Here is a 13,429-nt window from a genome sequence, read left to right as displayed (position 1 = left end):
GCAATATCGCACAGTATTTAGTCAAGATTGCAATAGAGCAGAGAAAAGCTTGATATAAAAAAGCATATATACAGGTGAAACTCTAAAAATTAGAATATCGATCAAAGTTTCTTTATTTCAGTAATGTAACTTAAAAGGTGAAACTAACATATGAGACTCATTACAGGCAAAGCGAGATATTTCAAGCCTTTATTTGGTATAATTTGGATGATTATGGCTTTCAGCTTATGAAACCCCAAAGTCACAATTCTCAGGTACTCAGGGGGTATGGATTAATTAGCTGACTAGAGTCTGACACTTTGAGCCTAGAATATTGAACCTTTTCACAAAATTCTAATTTTAAGCTGCATTAATGCGATTCCTTTTAATTTGCATTACTGAAATAAATGGACTTTTGCACGATATTCAAATTTTTCGAGTTTCAACTGTAAGTATAAATTACCTGAAATCCCTGTTTTCGTTGATATTTCCTCCGCTGCTGCATATCAAGAAATGTAGATGCTCCAGTTGGGTATGTGTAGGCCATGTGTGGAAGGAAGCTCATTTGATCAAGCCCTGGGTAGTGTCGCAACCCAGGGATATTAGCCTGTACTGGCGGCATAAAAGTGGCTGGTGGAAAGGCGCTCTGTGGTGGAAGCGCCGTGTACAAAGGTTTTCCACTAAATGGATTCAGACCAAATAGTGGGTTAGTGCTTTTGTCCAGATTATTAGCATTACAAAATTCTTTCTTAATGTACGTTAAGTTCAGGGGCTCATCTACCATGTCAGGATGTAAAGGAACACTGTTGTGTTCAATAGTGATGTTATTAGGTTTGGTTTTGTTCTTTGCGGCTGTAACACTTTTCGATTCCTTCATTAGTCTTGGCACAGATAAGTCCAAAGGCTCAGCTTGAAGCTCCTCTGAGGAAAAACTGTTTGGAGTGTAAGAACTACTATGGGAGTTTTTAGAAGATGTGGAAGAAAGATTTAATGGAGATGGAGTATTGCTCCTGGAGTGGTCCAATTTATCTACGACTGGCTTCAGACCAGCAAAATGACTAGGTTTTGTTAGCCTGAGAGGTGTATCACAATTAGATACCCGGTTATGAAGTTCCGCTATAGACGGTGAAGTGATAGAATCCACAGGTTTTACTGGTGATCTAGCTGACAGAGAGTCTTTAGTGGGAGTGGTGTTTACTGGAGCCACTTCCACACTGGTCCTTTCCAAAGACGGTGACCTGGAAGTTGCATATTGGTAGACTTTTCTTTGTTCAAACCAGTCCTTCACAAATTCCTGAGGAAGGCCAACTGCTATGGAAATTTTCAGTAGTTCATCAGAGTTAGGTTCCATATTCATAGCGTAATAAGCTTTAAGTACAGACATGTGGTCCTTGTATGGGTTGATTGGGCTAGTCATTCCTTTCTCGGAAAGTACCGACGACAGCAGGAGTGCTTGTTTCTCAGCAAACATTCCCTGTTTATTGAGAATTAGATTTTCACTGGGTTGGAGGACTGCTTTTATTTCCTCATTCATTTTACATAAGTATCGTTCATGTTGATGTAAAGGAATGGGGCCGTTAAAACTTTCTTTACAAAACTGGCAAGAAAATGGAGTGGATATATTATGGCTCTCTAACATCTTTTCTTCACTTACAAGGTCTATCAAAGTACGTAACTTTTCCTTCTTAATACTGTTAAATGGCCTTCTTGATTCCGTGGTCAAGCTCTGTAAACAAGCTTTGGCTTCATTCACCTTCTCCAACGTATAGTCTATAATACTTTTAGTGGCACCATTATGACTTACTACAGGAAGACCGACTTGTGGAATACCAGGAGATGTCATACCTTGATCCTCTCCTTGAGGTCCTGTTTCTTTCATGTGATAGCCCTTCAACTTTGCAATCTCATCATTCTTGTATTCCATCTTCTGTCTAGAAACGGTGTTGTCCACAATTTCTAAGACCTTCTGCACCTCACTTAAATTACTGTGTATGGTTGGATACCCAAGTAACGATGCTTCTATCCCGACACCTAAGTGCTGCATTGGACTTTGCGCTGAGGAGTGAATTCCGAGGGGGCTGGTTGCTCCAAGACCACCATTCATGAATGGATTAGGACCGTTGAACCCGTGAGAGGCTGCCATAAGAAGTTTATAATCATTATAATCTAGCGTTTCAGTTTTGATCTTCAACAAGCCTGAAGAGTCAGTCATACCGAGTGGTTTACCATTCTCCAGTTTGTGCCGGAGTTGTGTTATGGCTGAGTTAGTGGGAGATGAAGACACAGAGTTAGGAGATGAACCCGCCTTCATGTTGTTTCTCATCCTCCCGTTCACAGAGATTAGGCCAATGCATTTTTTACTGCTAATGTGTGAACTGTAGGACCCTGAATGGGAGAAGCGTTTCTTGCAATTTGGGCATTCATATGGTTTCTCCCCTGTAAAGAAGAAAAATAAATGTGTCATACATTTTTAAATATGGAAAAAATGGTTTGATAAACAGTTTTCTAATATAGCTTCTTACATTTTCTTAATATATATTATTAACATTGGCTGATTAATTGGCTGATAAATGTTTAACTGATTAATGATGAAAAGTAAGCAAACTAATTGGTGGTGTTAGACATAAGTGTCTAAAGATGCAGCTAGTTTATCATTGAGCCTTTATCACTTTGATAATGTTGGTGCATCTTTAAACCGTCCAGTCTAATTTTACATTGTCGAAGCCCCTGTTAGACTGCACAATAATCGGGCAAATCATCACAAAGAAGCAGAAACACTTGTTCCCAATAACGGGCAGTTGATCAGTCGATGAACAAACAAATGCTTGTTTGACGGCTGATTAGCATCTTTCATCAGGATGAAAGGTGCCCAATTATTGTCAGCACATCTTTCTGTGTAACCAATGAATAGAACAGAATAAGGGAGGAACTACGGTAGCATTCGTTCCTCCGACACTCGCTTTGCATGGTTTGCGAACATCGGGCAGTGTAATACCACCCCTACATAAGATTGGTAAATCTGCCTCATTAAAAAAAAAAAACACACTTACCGCTATGTATTCGCAGGTGTTCCTTTAAATGGTGTTTGTACTTGAATGCCTTGCCACACTCTGTGCACTTGAACTTGCGATTGCTAGCTCCCTGGGTCAACAGTTGGTGCTGCATAGAGAAAAAAATGAATTAGGTAAATTTAGTTTAAAAAAAGTAGGAAATATTCTAAGCAAAAATCCAGTAATATGCAATTCATACACTTATGAGTCTTACAAAATATAATAAAATTAAAATAACATAATAACATAAAAAAATCAACTACAATTTTTTTGTATTTCTAAATAAAGTCTATTTCTATATTTTTTTTAATTTATTTTTTTTGCATTTCCACTATTATAAACTGTTCAGAGTAACAGGAGAAGCATTATGCAGCCCTTGCAAAGAACAGATTGTGCCAAAAGAGGAAATCAGGTGTACGTTGAAAGCATTGCAGAAATATATGAGTTGTGACAGAGGATGTCGAAATAACGCAGTGTCGATGCTCAAGGTATGTCAGTTAGCTTCAAGCAGTAAGGACACAAAAGCTTCACACAACAACAAAAAAAAAGCTCAGAAGCAGTATGACAACTGCTGGGGTGTACTGAGTCTTCCCACATTCCTGGTGAGACAGATGGTGTACACAGGACACAGGGAGGTTTGTTCAAACACCAGCAACCTTCAAAGATCAAGCCTAGCCCAACCCGTCGAGCGCCATTGAGGGACCACGGTTCATATGTTGCCGAGTTGCATAAACAAACAGCAACAGCTGCTTGTCCTCCCCCCATGGCCCTCGGAGGACCACTATAAACTTTAGTTGTGCCACTGTTAATATGATACAATCATTTTAATTTACTAATTGTAAATGCCACGAGCAAATGAGGGGACTTTTCAACACCAAAGCTATTCATACCGAGCCAGCACAATCGCCGTGTAAACATTTAAGGTTCAGCTATGACATGACGGTAAAAATTGCTTGTAATGTAAATAATGAGCCATGTTACAATGTCTCATATGCCCAGAATTTGCATCAATTTGACATGGTAATATGAATATTCCCAATTTAGCTTTGCACATTGTGCACCAATATCAAAATAGGCTATAATTATGAAAGACCAAACGAAAATTGAAAAAATGTCTCAAGTGCTTTGTGTGTGTTTTTTTTTTAAAAAGCTTTAAGTTATGAACTTTAGTTATGAATCATTAGTGAATATTTTAGGAATATTTCTCTGACTGTATGACAGCTAATTACCATCAGTATTGATAAGTCATCATATCGAGTGCTTACATTTCTTAAAGAAGTGTTTAGGGTGACAATGAAAACATTTTACAACCGATGCGGTTACAAAATTTTGCAGGTTTCAAAAATTTCCACAGCTGCTATCATTATTGCTGCTATAGTAGAATCTAATGAGCCGACGCAAATATTCAGGGGTACTGGCATTTGAAATGATTGGAAGAAAACCTAGCCTTAGCATGTGTGCTTAGTAGAGATAAGCGAATCGATTCTGAAATTCTGAAATTCGATTTGAAAGGGAAAGGAAGAGAGAGACTTGAACCGGATGGATAATTAGGCCAAATTGGACCAGAATTGAAATTTTAAGAGCCTCTATCAGGAGGGTCAACCCTATTAAACCAGACATACTGCCTGGTAGAGTTGATCCTGCTGATTAAAATGATACCTGTCTTGTGAAAATTGGTTATGGCGTTCCTGAGAAAAAATACTTTATGCAAACAAGAACTTCAGTGCACTGAGGGGCGTGGCAAGTGCTGAGGAACTAAGGTGCACAGAAAGTTTAGACCACGCCCCCTTGGTGCACTTAAGCATTCACTTGCATAAAAAATAAAAGTAATTTTTCTTGGGAATGCTGCAACCGATTTTCTCAAGACAGGTATGATTTTAATCAGCAGGAGCAGACCCACCAGTATGTCTGGCTTAATAGGGTTGATCCTACTGATAGGCACTCTTCTAACTCATCTCTAGTGTTTAGGTGTCATCATTTTGAGAATGAATATTTATATCTTATAAGGGTTTACATTTTTGAATATTGCCCAATCAGAGCTGACCATGTAGAGACCTGGCTATAGAATGAAAACTTGTGATTGATTATTTCATGTTTTTTTCATACATTAAAGCTTGGTTCTACAATTCCATCGATGACACCACATGTTCCACTTACGACACTGTCACTTACATACAGTCACTTAATAACACAGATGTCTTAGACCTATGAGTCATTACGGAAAGGCAACTCTCCGCAGATTGTTATTTTTCAGAAATTTTTTTTTTCATCTACGAGTACGAAGCACATTTCAAAGTTAACGCTTGTTTTGTAACACTTTGCCGAATGACCAAAGAAAATCTCAGCGACAGTAATTTCTCTAAGATCCTGCTAATTAAAGACACCAATGTTTCGTTCACCTTTTGAGCGGCATTAAAAAAACGTTAAACTAGAGTGAAGTTATCGTGCAAGTAAAATTTCTAAATTAGAAATTAACACACTCATTCGATCGTGAACATAAGACTATTAAATTATATTAGGAGACACCATCAAAAAATCATTTAGACCTCAATTAAGGCTATTACCATTAAAAGATCTGCATCTTCAAAATGCCATGAAAAATTAATAATGATTGCCAATCAAAGCAATATAGCTTCTCTAAGGGGTAATTATAAAAAGAATCACTTAAAGCCAAACCCCCACCTGATCTCTCCCTGGCTTGTGCGTCACCATATGCCGCTCGAGTTGGGTGCGGTAGGCAAATGTATAGCTACAGAGAGGACAGGAAAAGTTCTCCTCGTTTTTCTCATGGCGGTATTTGATGTGCTCCTTTAGTGACGTCAACCGCTTGTAGCCTCGGTCGCAATAGGGACAGGTCAGCAGCTGGGCAAAGGCATCTGGTGTTCCAGGTGGTAGGTCTACAGAGGAGATAAATGAAAAGGAGAGACAGGCCAAAAGGTCAGTAAATCAATGGCAGCTAATGGGCTCTTTGCCCAGGATGGTCTTACGGCGGCAGCAGCAGCGTATCATCATTTCACACTGGCCTCAATGCACTTCAATCCCCTCAACGCGACCAGGAAATACTTGTATGAATCATTTCAAAATTAATGAAGGACCTGGCTCCTAACCTTTTCAAGTCTGAAAAAGGTACAATGGAAACTGGCCTCATTGGGGAGCTGCGAATGGAGCCCTCATGTACAGTCCTATCCTTGGCCTTTGACTACATGGACCTTTTCCTTGTCTCCTCACATATTACAATTAGTCGGATGAATCGTTACATTTCCCAGCGTACTGGCGTCTCGTTCTATCATTATTTATGTTGGGAATTACCTAGAACACTTGCTCTTTATTAAATTTCAACACTAGTTAGGTTCAGTTCATCCCAAGATCCTAAAGCTCAGCAATTCCTGTCCTTCAAGTGTAGAAGAAAAATGTTAGGAACTTGCAAACGGGACAGCATGAGCTTATTGAATGTTCAGCTCATGAAATTCCAGGCCCGTGCAGCTGTTGCCGAAATTTTAAGGTAAGCACCCAGCAAGCCCGTTGTGCATGTACAATTGCAACAGCTGCAAAGGGTCCTGCTCGAAGCATCTAAAAATGAATCACGGCCTTACCATTCTCTTCCTGACCGTTGGCCTCCGGGGTACCCAAGCGGCAAAGCTCCTCAGGGGCTTCTGGGTAAATGATGGCCGTGTCACTGCGATGCAGGTACTCTGCTATGCTAACTCCGTGCCCGACGCCATCGTCCATTTTTCTTTTGGCGAAATACTCCTCAAATTCCGAAGTGCAATTCGTGTTCTTCACTGTTCAAAGAAATCAGGATTAAAAAAGTTGTCAGAAAATATAATTTTCCATCTCTCGGTCTATCAAAAGGTAGAAATATAAGTGACAGTAATGGGCAAAATTGTGCATTTCCAGTCTGCATTGACGTGAAAATGTGAACGGTGATCGGAATCCACTTTATTTTGTGGGAATAAAGAAATGTCATCCATTATTACTCTCAGCGGTGAAAAAACATGCCCCGGGGATGAATGTTACTCGCTAACAGTCAAGTAGGATACACTTACGTAAATAAACACAACTAATGCTTAACAATCATGTCTTCTGTAACTGGCATTCGCTGACCCATGGTGAAGTGCCTGAGCTGTTAACTTTGCCTGAAACCTCTGACCCCATTCCGATTCTTAACAGCTTACAAGTGGACTCTTAACGTGACAATATGGAGTAATTGCTGGCTGAACAAACAGTCTGATTGGTAACGAAAATCCTGCACAATGTGGGATTATAAAATGATATAAGGCATTGAAATGTATCATATGCAGAAGCAGTGCTCCCGTGTGAAAAAGAAATAAACGAGTGCCAGCAGAAAGATGACCCTTGTTTCATCAATTCTATTATTGGAGTGCTGCAGAAATTCCTTGTTTTCTATATATATGGACAATAGCGCTGAGATTTAGGCTCCCTGCAGACTGTGCTTCAGCCCTATGTTTTGAATATATATATTGACCATTGGCCTGTCTGGTTAGTATATGGGGGACACCTTTATTTTCAACAAATCAAGTTCCGCAAATTAATGATGTACGCACATTATACGTTTTTTTTTTTACATTTTGGTTCAGTGGACAATACATACCACTGTATACCTACATAGTGGCATACTGTTCCAAAGTGAGACAGCGCTCCAGACTAGCAGTTAGAATAGGGTGGTTTATTCATCCAGCCCAGTAGTGCTTCATGTTATTAAAGGGATTTCTTTACTAAAAACCTATTCTCTGGATAGGTCATCAGTATCTGATCGGTGGGGCCCCGGGATCCCTACCGATCTGCTGTTAGAGAAGGCACCGGCACTCACAGTAGCGCCATGGCCTTCTCCTTGCTGAGCTGTGATACCAAGCACAGCCATTATGCAATGTACGGCGCTGTGCTTGGTATCACAGCTCAGCCCCATTCTTATGTTCTAACTGCAGGTTTGGAGCGATGTCTCACTTTGGAATACTTTGTGGGAGATCTGGTGTTCCGCAGTCTTGGTATATGGCATTCACTGGAGGTATATACACCATACATTGGAGGTATATGGCATGCATTGAAGGTATATGGAGGTATATGGCATACACTGGAGGTATACGCTATACACTGGAGGTATACGCCATACACTGAAGAGATACGCCATACACTGGAGAGATACGCCATACATTGGAGGTATACACCATACATTGGAGGTATACGCCATACATTGGAGAGATATGCCATACATTGGAGGTATACGGCATTCATTAGAGGTATATGGCATACATTGGAGGTACACAACTTATATTGGAGGTATACACCTTATATTGGAGGTATGTGGCATACATTAGAGGTATACGGTATACATTGGAGGTATATAGCATACATTGGAGGTATACACCATACATTGGAGGTATATGGCATACATTGGAGGTATATGGCATACATTGGAGGTATAGGCCATACATTGGAGGTATACAACATACATTGGAGGTATATACCATACATTGGAAGTATATGGCATACATAGGAGGCATATATGGCATACATTGGAGGTATATACTCCATACATTGGAGATATATGGCATACATTGGAGGTATACACAATACATTGGAGGTATGCACAATACATGAGAGGTATACACCATACATTGGAGGTATTGCAGGCACAGTATCGCTCCATACTACAACATACATACATATCCCCCATTTTTCACTGTGTCTTTACTTCACTAAAGACTAAAAGGACTTTGTTCAAGTGAATTAGACAAAAAAGCCTTTCTAGTAGGCCAGAGAAGCACAGTGTTGCCCACAGCAACCAATCATCTCACAGCTTCCATTTTCTACCCTGCCTAGTAACTGACATCTGATTGGTTGCTAAGCTCGCACCTTCACTCTTTTTTTCCACTGCAACAGTTTGTAGCCGAGGCCTGCTGAGGTTTGCAGCAGCAACCAATCAGATTACAGCTCTCGTTTTTCAAGGGCCACCTGATTGGTTGACCAAGTCTATGTGTCTAATCAGTACAAACTAGTAAAAAAAAAATAATAGGCCAATCGGATTCTCTCTTTCATCCTGTCCCCTTCGCTGGAGGGATGTGAGCTGGAATCGGATTGGAGGCACACTGTGGCTCTTATTATTGCCACTGTCTTTTTATACCGTGTAGTATTGAGTATTCTTTACCTGTACCGTTGTTTATAGTGGTTGCGTGAGTGGCTTCTGGCCCCATACAGTCATATTCTCCCTTCATTTCATCTGGAAAAAAAATAAAAATAAAAATAAATTAGAGGAAATATGTTTGGCCGTGCGTTTTTTGCATATTTTCTTGGTCTTTCTCCTGAAATGAGGTTTATGAAGTGCGAAGGTGTTAGGCTAATCTGACCCTCAGTCACATCGACGCTTCCGGCTTGTCACAACTTGTATTTCGCGAGCGCAGAGTCTGACGCCGCTGACACCTTGTAATAATCCCACAGCCGGGGCACATTATTCAACTAATGTGCTAGGGAGCTGTGACTGAGAAATCTTCATACGTGTGATGCAGGAACATACATGCAAACATATAATGACATGGGGAACCTTAAAAGAGCGGCCTTTTTCCGTTTGGCTCCGATTACAGATATCGCAGGCGTCTCTGCTTGTAACGAACCTCTGATCAGTTCTTTACTCCTCACATTCAGCCATTTTTTTCAATAGGCATTTTTCAGATGTAGCAAAGACGTGTTTGTCATTAAGCCCTATGATATCACGGCGTTATCTGCTAGCTTTCCGGGCAAACCGAACGTTTTATCACAATCCAAAAGAGTAATGACGACAATGCGGCCTCAGAGTTCGTTGACAAAGTCAGCTCAGCTTCATCTGCCTATGGATTGGCTTGTCGCTTGGCGGTTATCAGGGTATCAGGATGCGCTATCTGTGGCTTTACATGAGACTCTGTTATCTGCGTTATCGCAACGCTCAAACGTTTCACCACTGTGTCAGCTCGGATGTAGCAGAGTCGACTTTGTCAATGCACAGGGATGAGTGTGTGATTTGGCTAAAATTCCGAATTAGAGATGAGTAAATTGACTGGAAATGAACTGGGTGATTCAAAAAATTTTGGGTGGAGAGAGAAATGAAAGGATTTATATAAAAACTGTGAACGGCCTAAAATAACTAATGAATGGATTCTCTTCGTTTTTTTCCTCTGCTCCTTCCAGCGCTGTGCTCTGCTGCTCTTAGTTTTTTTCTGGCTGCAGCAGTGACGTTCTGTGTGAAGGTCACTGCTGCAGCCAATCACTGGCCTCAGCAGAGACGTCCCATGCAATGATTGGCTGAGGTGGTGACCTGTGCACAGACCGTCACCGCTGCAGCCAAGAAGATGATGTCTGCAGCGGGAGGACCGGAGCACAGAGCTCGAAGAAAACAGATACATATCCATCCATTTGTTATTTTAGGCCATTTAAAGGGGCTGCCTGAGTTTTTATATAAACTCTTTTATACAACCCCTTTAATTAAATTTTTTGTAAAAAGTTAGAGAAGTCTTACGATACCTCATACACAAATCTGTAGGCCAATCGGAGCACTTTTCATACGGGTAGAGTGGACACAACTGATTCGGCCGAATTAAACCCGAATTTTTAGAGATTCGCTCATGTCCGTCTCATGTGACGCGTTGTTCGTGGTTCGCTAGAATAGTTGTTTTACCTCAAGATCAAAGACTTCTCGCGGTGCAGAATTAAGCCAGTTCAGCTCTGCTATGTCCGAAATAGACTTGGAGGATATTTTTCCATATGTGGTCCTAAACCAAGACAGTATAGGACCTATCATCTACTCTCTAATTGTCGCGTTGCCGCCTGCCTATTACTTTTAGGTTAGATCCTTTGGATTGGAACCCGTGGTGACGGTGGAGGGGGGTGGGGTGGCGGAACGTTTCTGTAGAGATAAATGGAAAATATCTCACCCACCTCCGTCTGCTGCTGTCATGTCTGAGCACAATAACAGGTTCCAATTACAACATGGGAACCGAATGAAAAGTTAAAACATAAAATTGTCAGAATCCTTCGCCTCCTCGCGACCGTTATGCATTATTAATAAAATGCAGGATTGTTGATGCGGCTGTAACAATATTTTTACTGCATCAGTTTTGCTGCTGCAAATATTTCCGCCTCTGATGTTTGTGGGGTAACAATACAATTGGGACAATATGTCGCTTTTTCGTTTGATCGTACAGACAAGGCACAGCCCCCCCCCCGTTTCATCTGCTTTCCTGGCCATGTGCATTCCATAGGGTTAAAGCTACAGGGAAGGGGGGACTCTCTTAAATAAGTACTGTGCCTTTAAATCCTAAAGGTGCCCATACACCTTTCGCTCTCGACTCCCACATAGACATACATGTTCAATTTGGCCGGGCATGTATGTATTTTCAATGGGGAGTATAAAGCTGCTACCAGACACTTCGGTTCAGCCGATAATTATGGGTAGGGGTGCACCTAGCCTTTCTGCTGCCTGAGGCGAAAACTGAAACAGTGCTTCACCCCTTCCCAATGCCGATTTCTTAACCCCTTCACTTCAGCCCATGGCCCATCGGCTGCCCCACCCTCTTGCCCCTACCTGGTGCTACCTGAGGCGTTCGCCTCACCTGGCCTCATTGGTGGTGCGCCCCTGATTATGGGGGGCCTTTACACCACAAAAAATAAATAAAAAATCAGGACTTAAAGGGGTTCTCTGAGCTTTTTTTTTTAGAAAATCACAAAGTCTTCTCACCTATGGATAAAAAGATTGTTTCCTTATTACTTCCCCTGAGGAAACGATTATTCGTCCACAGTGAGAAGACTCCGTGATTTTCTTAAAAAGCCTGGGGAACCCCTTTAAATTAACCCGTAGTATCCCTCTTCTTCCTTTACCATGTTCCAAGGCTTAGGAAGCTGAGATAGGAGTAGCTGTTTGCTAGGACCCTCACCCTGTTCACATGGAGCCAACAATGTGGCCACTAACGTAGTTTGGCATGGTCGTTGGCACCACCAAGTCACAGGGGGAGCTAACAGTGTGGCAACCCCAACACATAGCTCCGCATATCTCAGCTTTCTGGACCCCTGAAGTGGTTTTGCATCCGTGTCCCAATAAGTAACGGTCTATACTTTTCTTTCAGGCTAAGGTTGTATTTGTATATCAGATTCAGCAGAGCCGAGTTTGCAGTTTGGCACAAGACAATAAAATGTGTCATCTGTGAATTTACAGGAGGTAAAGAACCGATTCAGCTCTGCTACATCACATGTATCTCTAATAGGCTTCTTAGGAAGTCACGTCTCTGTAGTTCCAGGAAATTCCTGTATCCTGGTGTACCTGTCAGTACACACCCAGAGTCGGCAGGGTTAGATAAGACGTCCTCGGCTATCTCCAGCCGTGGTCCTCACGTCTGTATTTCAGGGCACGCAGAAGAGTTAACCGGCTGCTTCTGATATTTAGATCAATCTCTGCGAGTAATTAGATCAAGGTATTTCCGAGAAGGTTGTCACTGGGAATAAATATAGCTATTGTGTATCCCGCTCCCCTGCTCATCTCATGTGATTCTCCTGTTAAGAGTCACAAGATTGCCATCTGAGGGCACGCCGCCTCAGCCGCCCAGCAGAACAATCGCTAGCATTTAAGGTCTTTTTTTTCTTTTTGCATAATACTGGTCATTTTCAAGATTTTTTATTTTTTTTTGTATTTCCTTCCTTCTTTTTACATGTGAATAAGTAAGGAGAAGTTCATGGGTTTGGAATATCTCCAGATCATAAAAGCTAACCCTGGTGTCGGGAGAATGGCTTTGCTTCTATGCTGGATACGTTTATAGCGTTCTTATAAATTAAAGGGGTACGCCGCCCGGTATACCCCCCAAGACCGCAGCTGCATGGAAAGGGGTTAGTTCTCATCCATAAGCCCACTTTCTACATAGGATATGTCCATACAGATCTAGCGCTTTAGGACTTATGCACACAACCGTATGTAATTTGCAGTCCCCCAAAAAAACGGATCCGTCCGTGTGCATTCCGTATTTTGCGGAACGGAACAGCTAGCCCCTAAGGCCTTTTGCGGTCCGTTTTAAACGGATTCATTGTTTTTTGTTTCAGTAGTGTTTCCGTTCCGCTTCCGTTTGTGATCGTTTTTTTTTGCGGATCGCCAACGGAAACGGAAGCATACAATAATGTTTAAACAGTAAGTACATAAAAAATTTGGGCTGGGCATAACATTTTCAATAGATGGTTCCGCAAAAACGGAACGGATACGGAAGACATATGGATGCATTCCATATGCATTCCGTTTATTCATTTTTTTGCGGAACCATTGACTTGAACGGAACCACGGATTTTTGTTTGCGGGCAATAATAGGACAAGTTCTATCTTTCAGCGGAACGGAATTCCGGAAACGGAATGCATACAGAGTACATTCCGTAAT

The 13,429-nt window shown here is 41.4% G+C and overlaps 1 protein-coding gene across 2 annotated transcripts in view; it reads right to left on the bottom strand.

The window, feature by feature from the left end:
* The window catches only part of ZEB2 (zinc finger E-box binding homeobox 2), a 130,932-nt gene that overhangs the window by 10,276 nt on the left and 107,227 nt on the right, over positions 1–13,429 (bottom strand). For both annotated transcript variants that reach the window (XM_044303269.1, XM_044303270.1), the window contains 5 exons: positions 9,196–9,267; positions 6,623–6,811; positions 5,712–5,926; positions 3,030–3,138; positions 443–2,415 (listed from right to left, as the gene is read on the bottom strand). In XM_044303269.1, the coding sequence (XP_044159204.1) occupies positions 443–2,415; positions 3,030–3,138; positions 5,712–5,926; positions 6,623–6,811; positions 9,196–9,267 (2,558 nt within the window). The remainder of the gene's footprint in view (positions 1–442; positions 2,416–3,029; positions 3,139–5,711; positions 5,927–6,622; positions 6,812–9,195; positions 9,268–13,429) is intronic.

Source organism: Bufo gargarizans, chromosome 8 (genome assembly GCF_014858855.1).
Source record: "Bufo gargarizans isolate SCDJY-AF-19 chromosome 8, ASM1485885v1, whole genome shotgun sequence".
Taxonomy (NCBI): domain Eukaryota; kingdom Metazoa; phylum Chordata; class Amphibia; order Anura; family Bufonidae; genus Bufo; species Bufo gargarizans.
The sequence above is the reverse complement of the archived record's forward strand: the minus strand, read 5'-3'. Positions and strand labels throughout refer to the sequence as shown.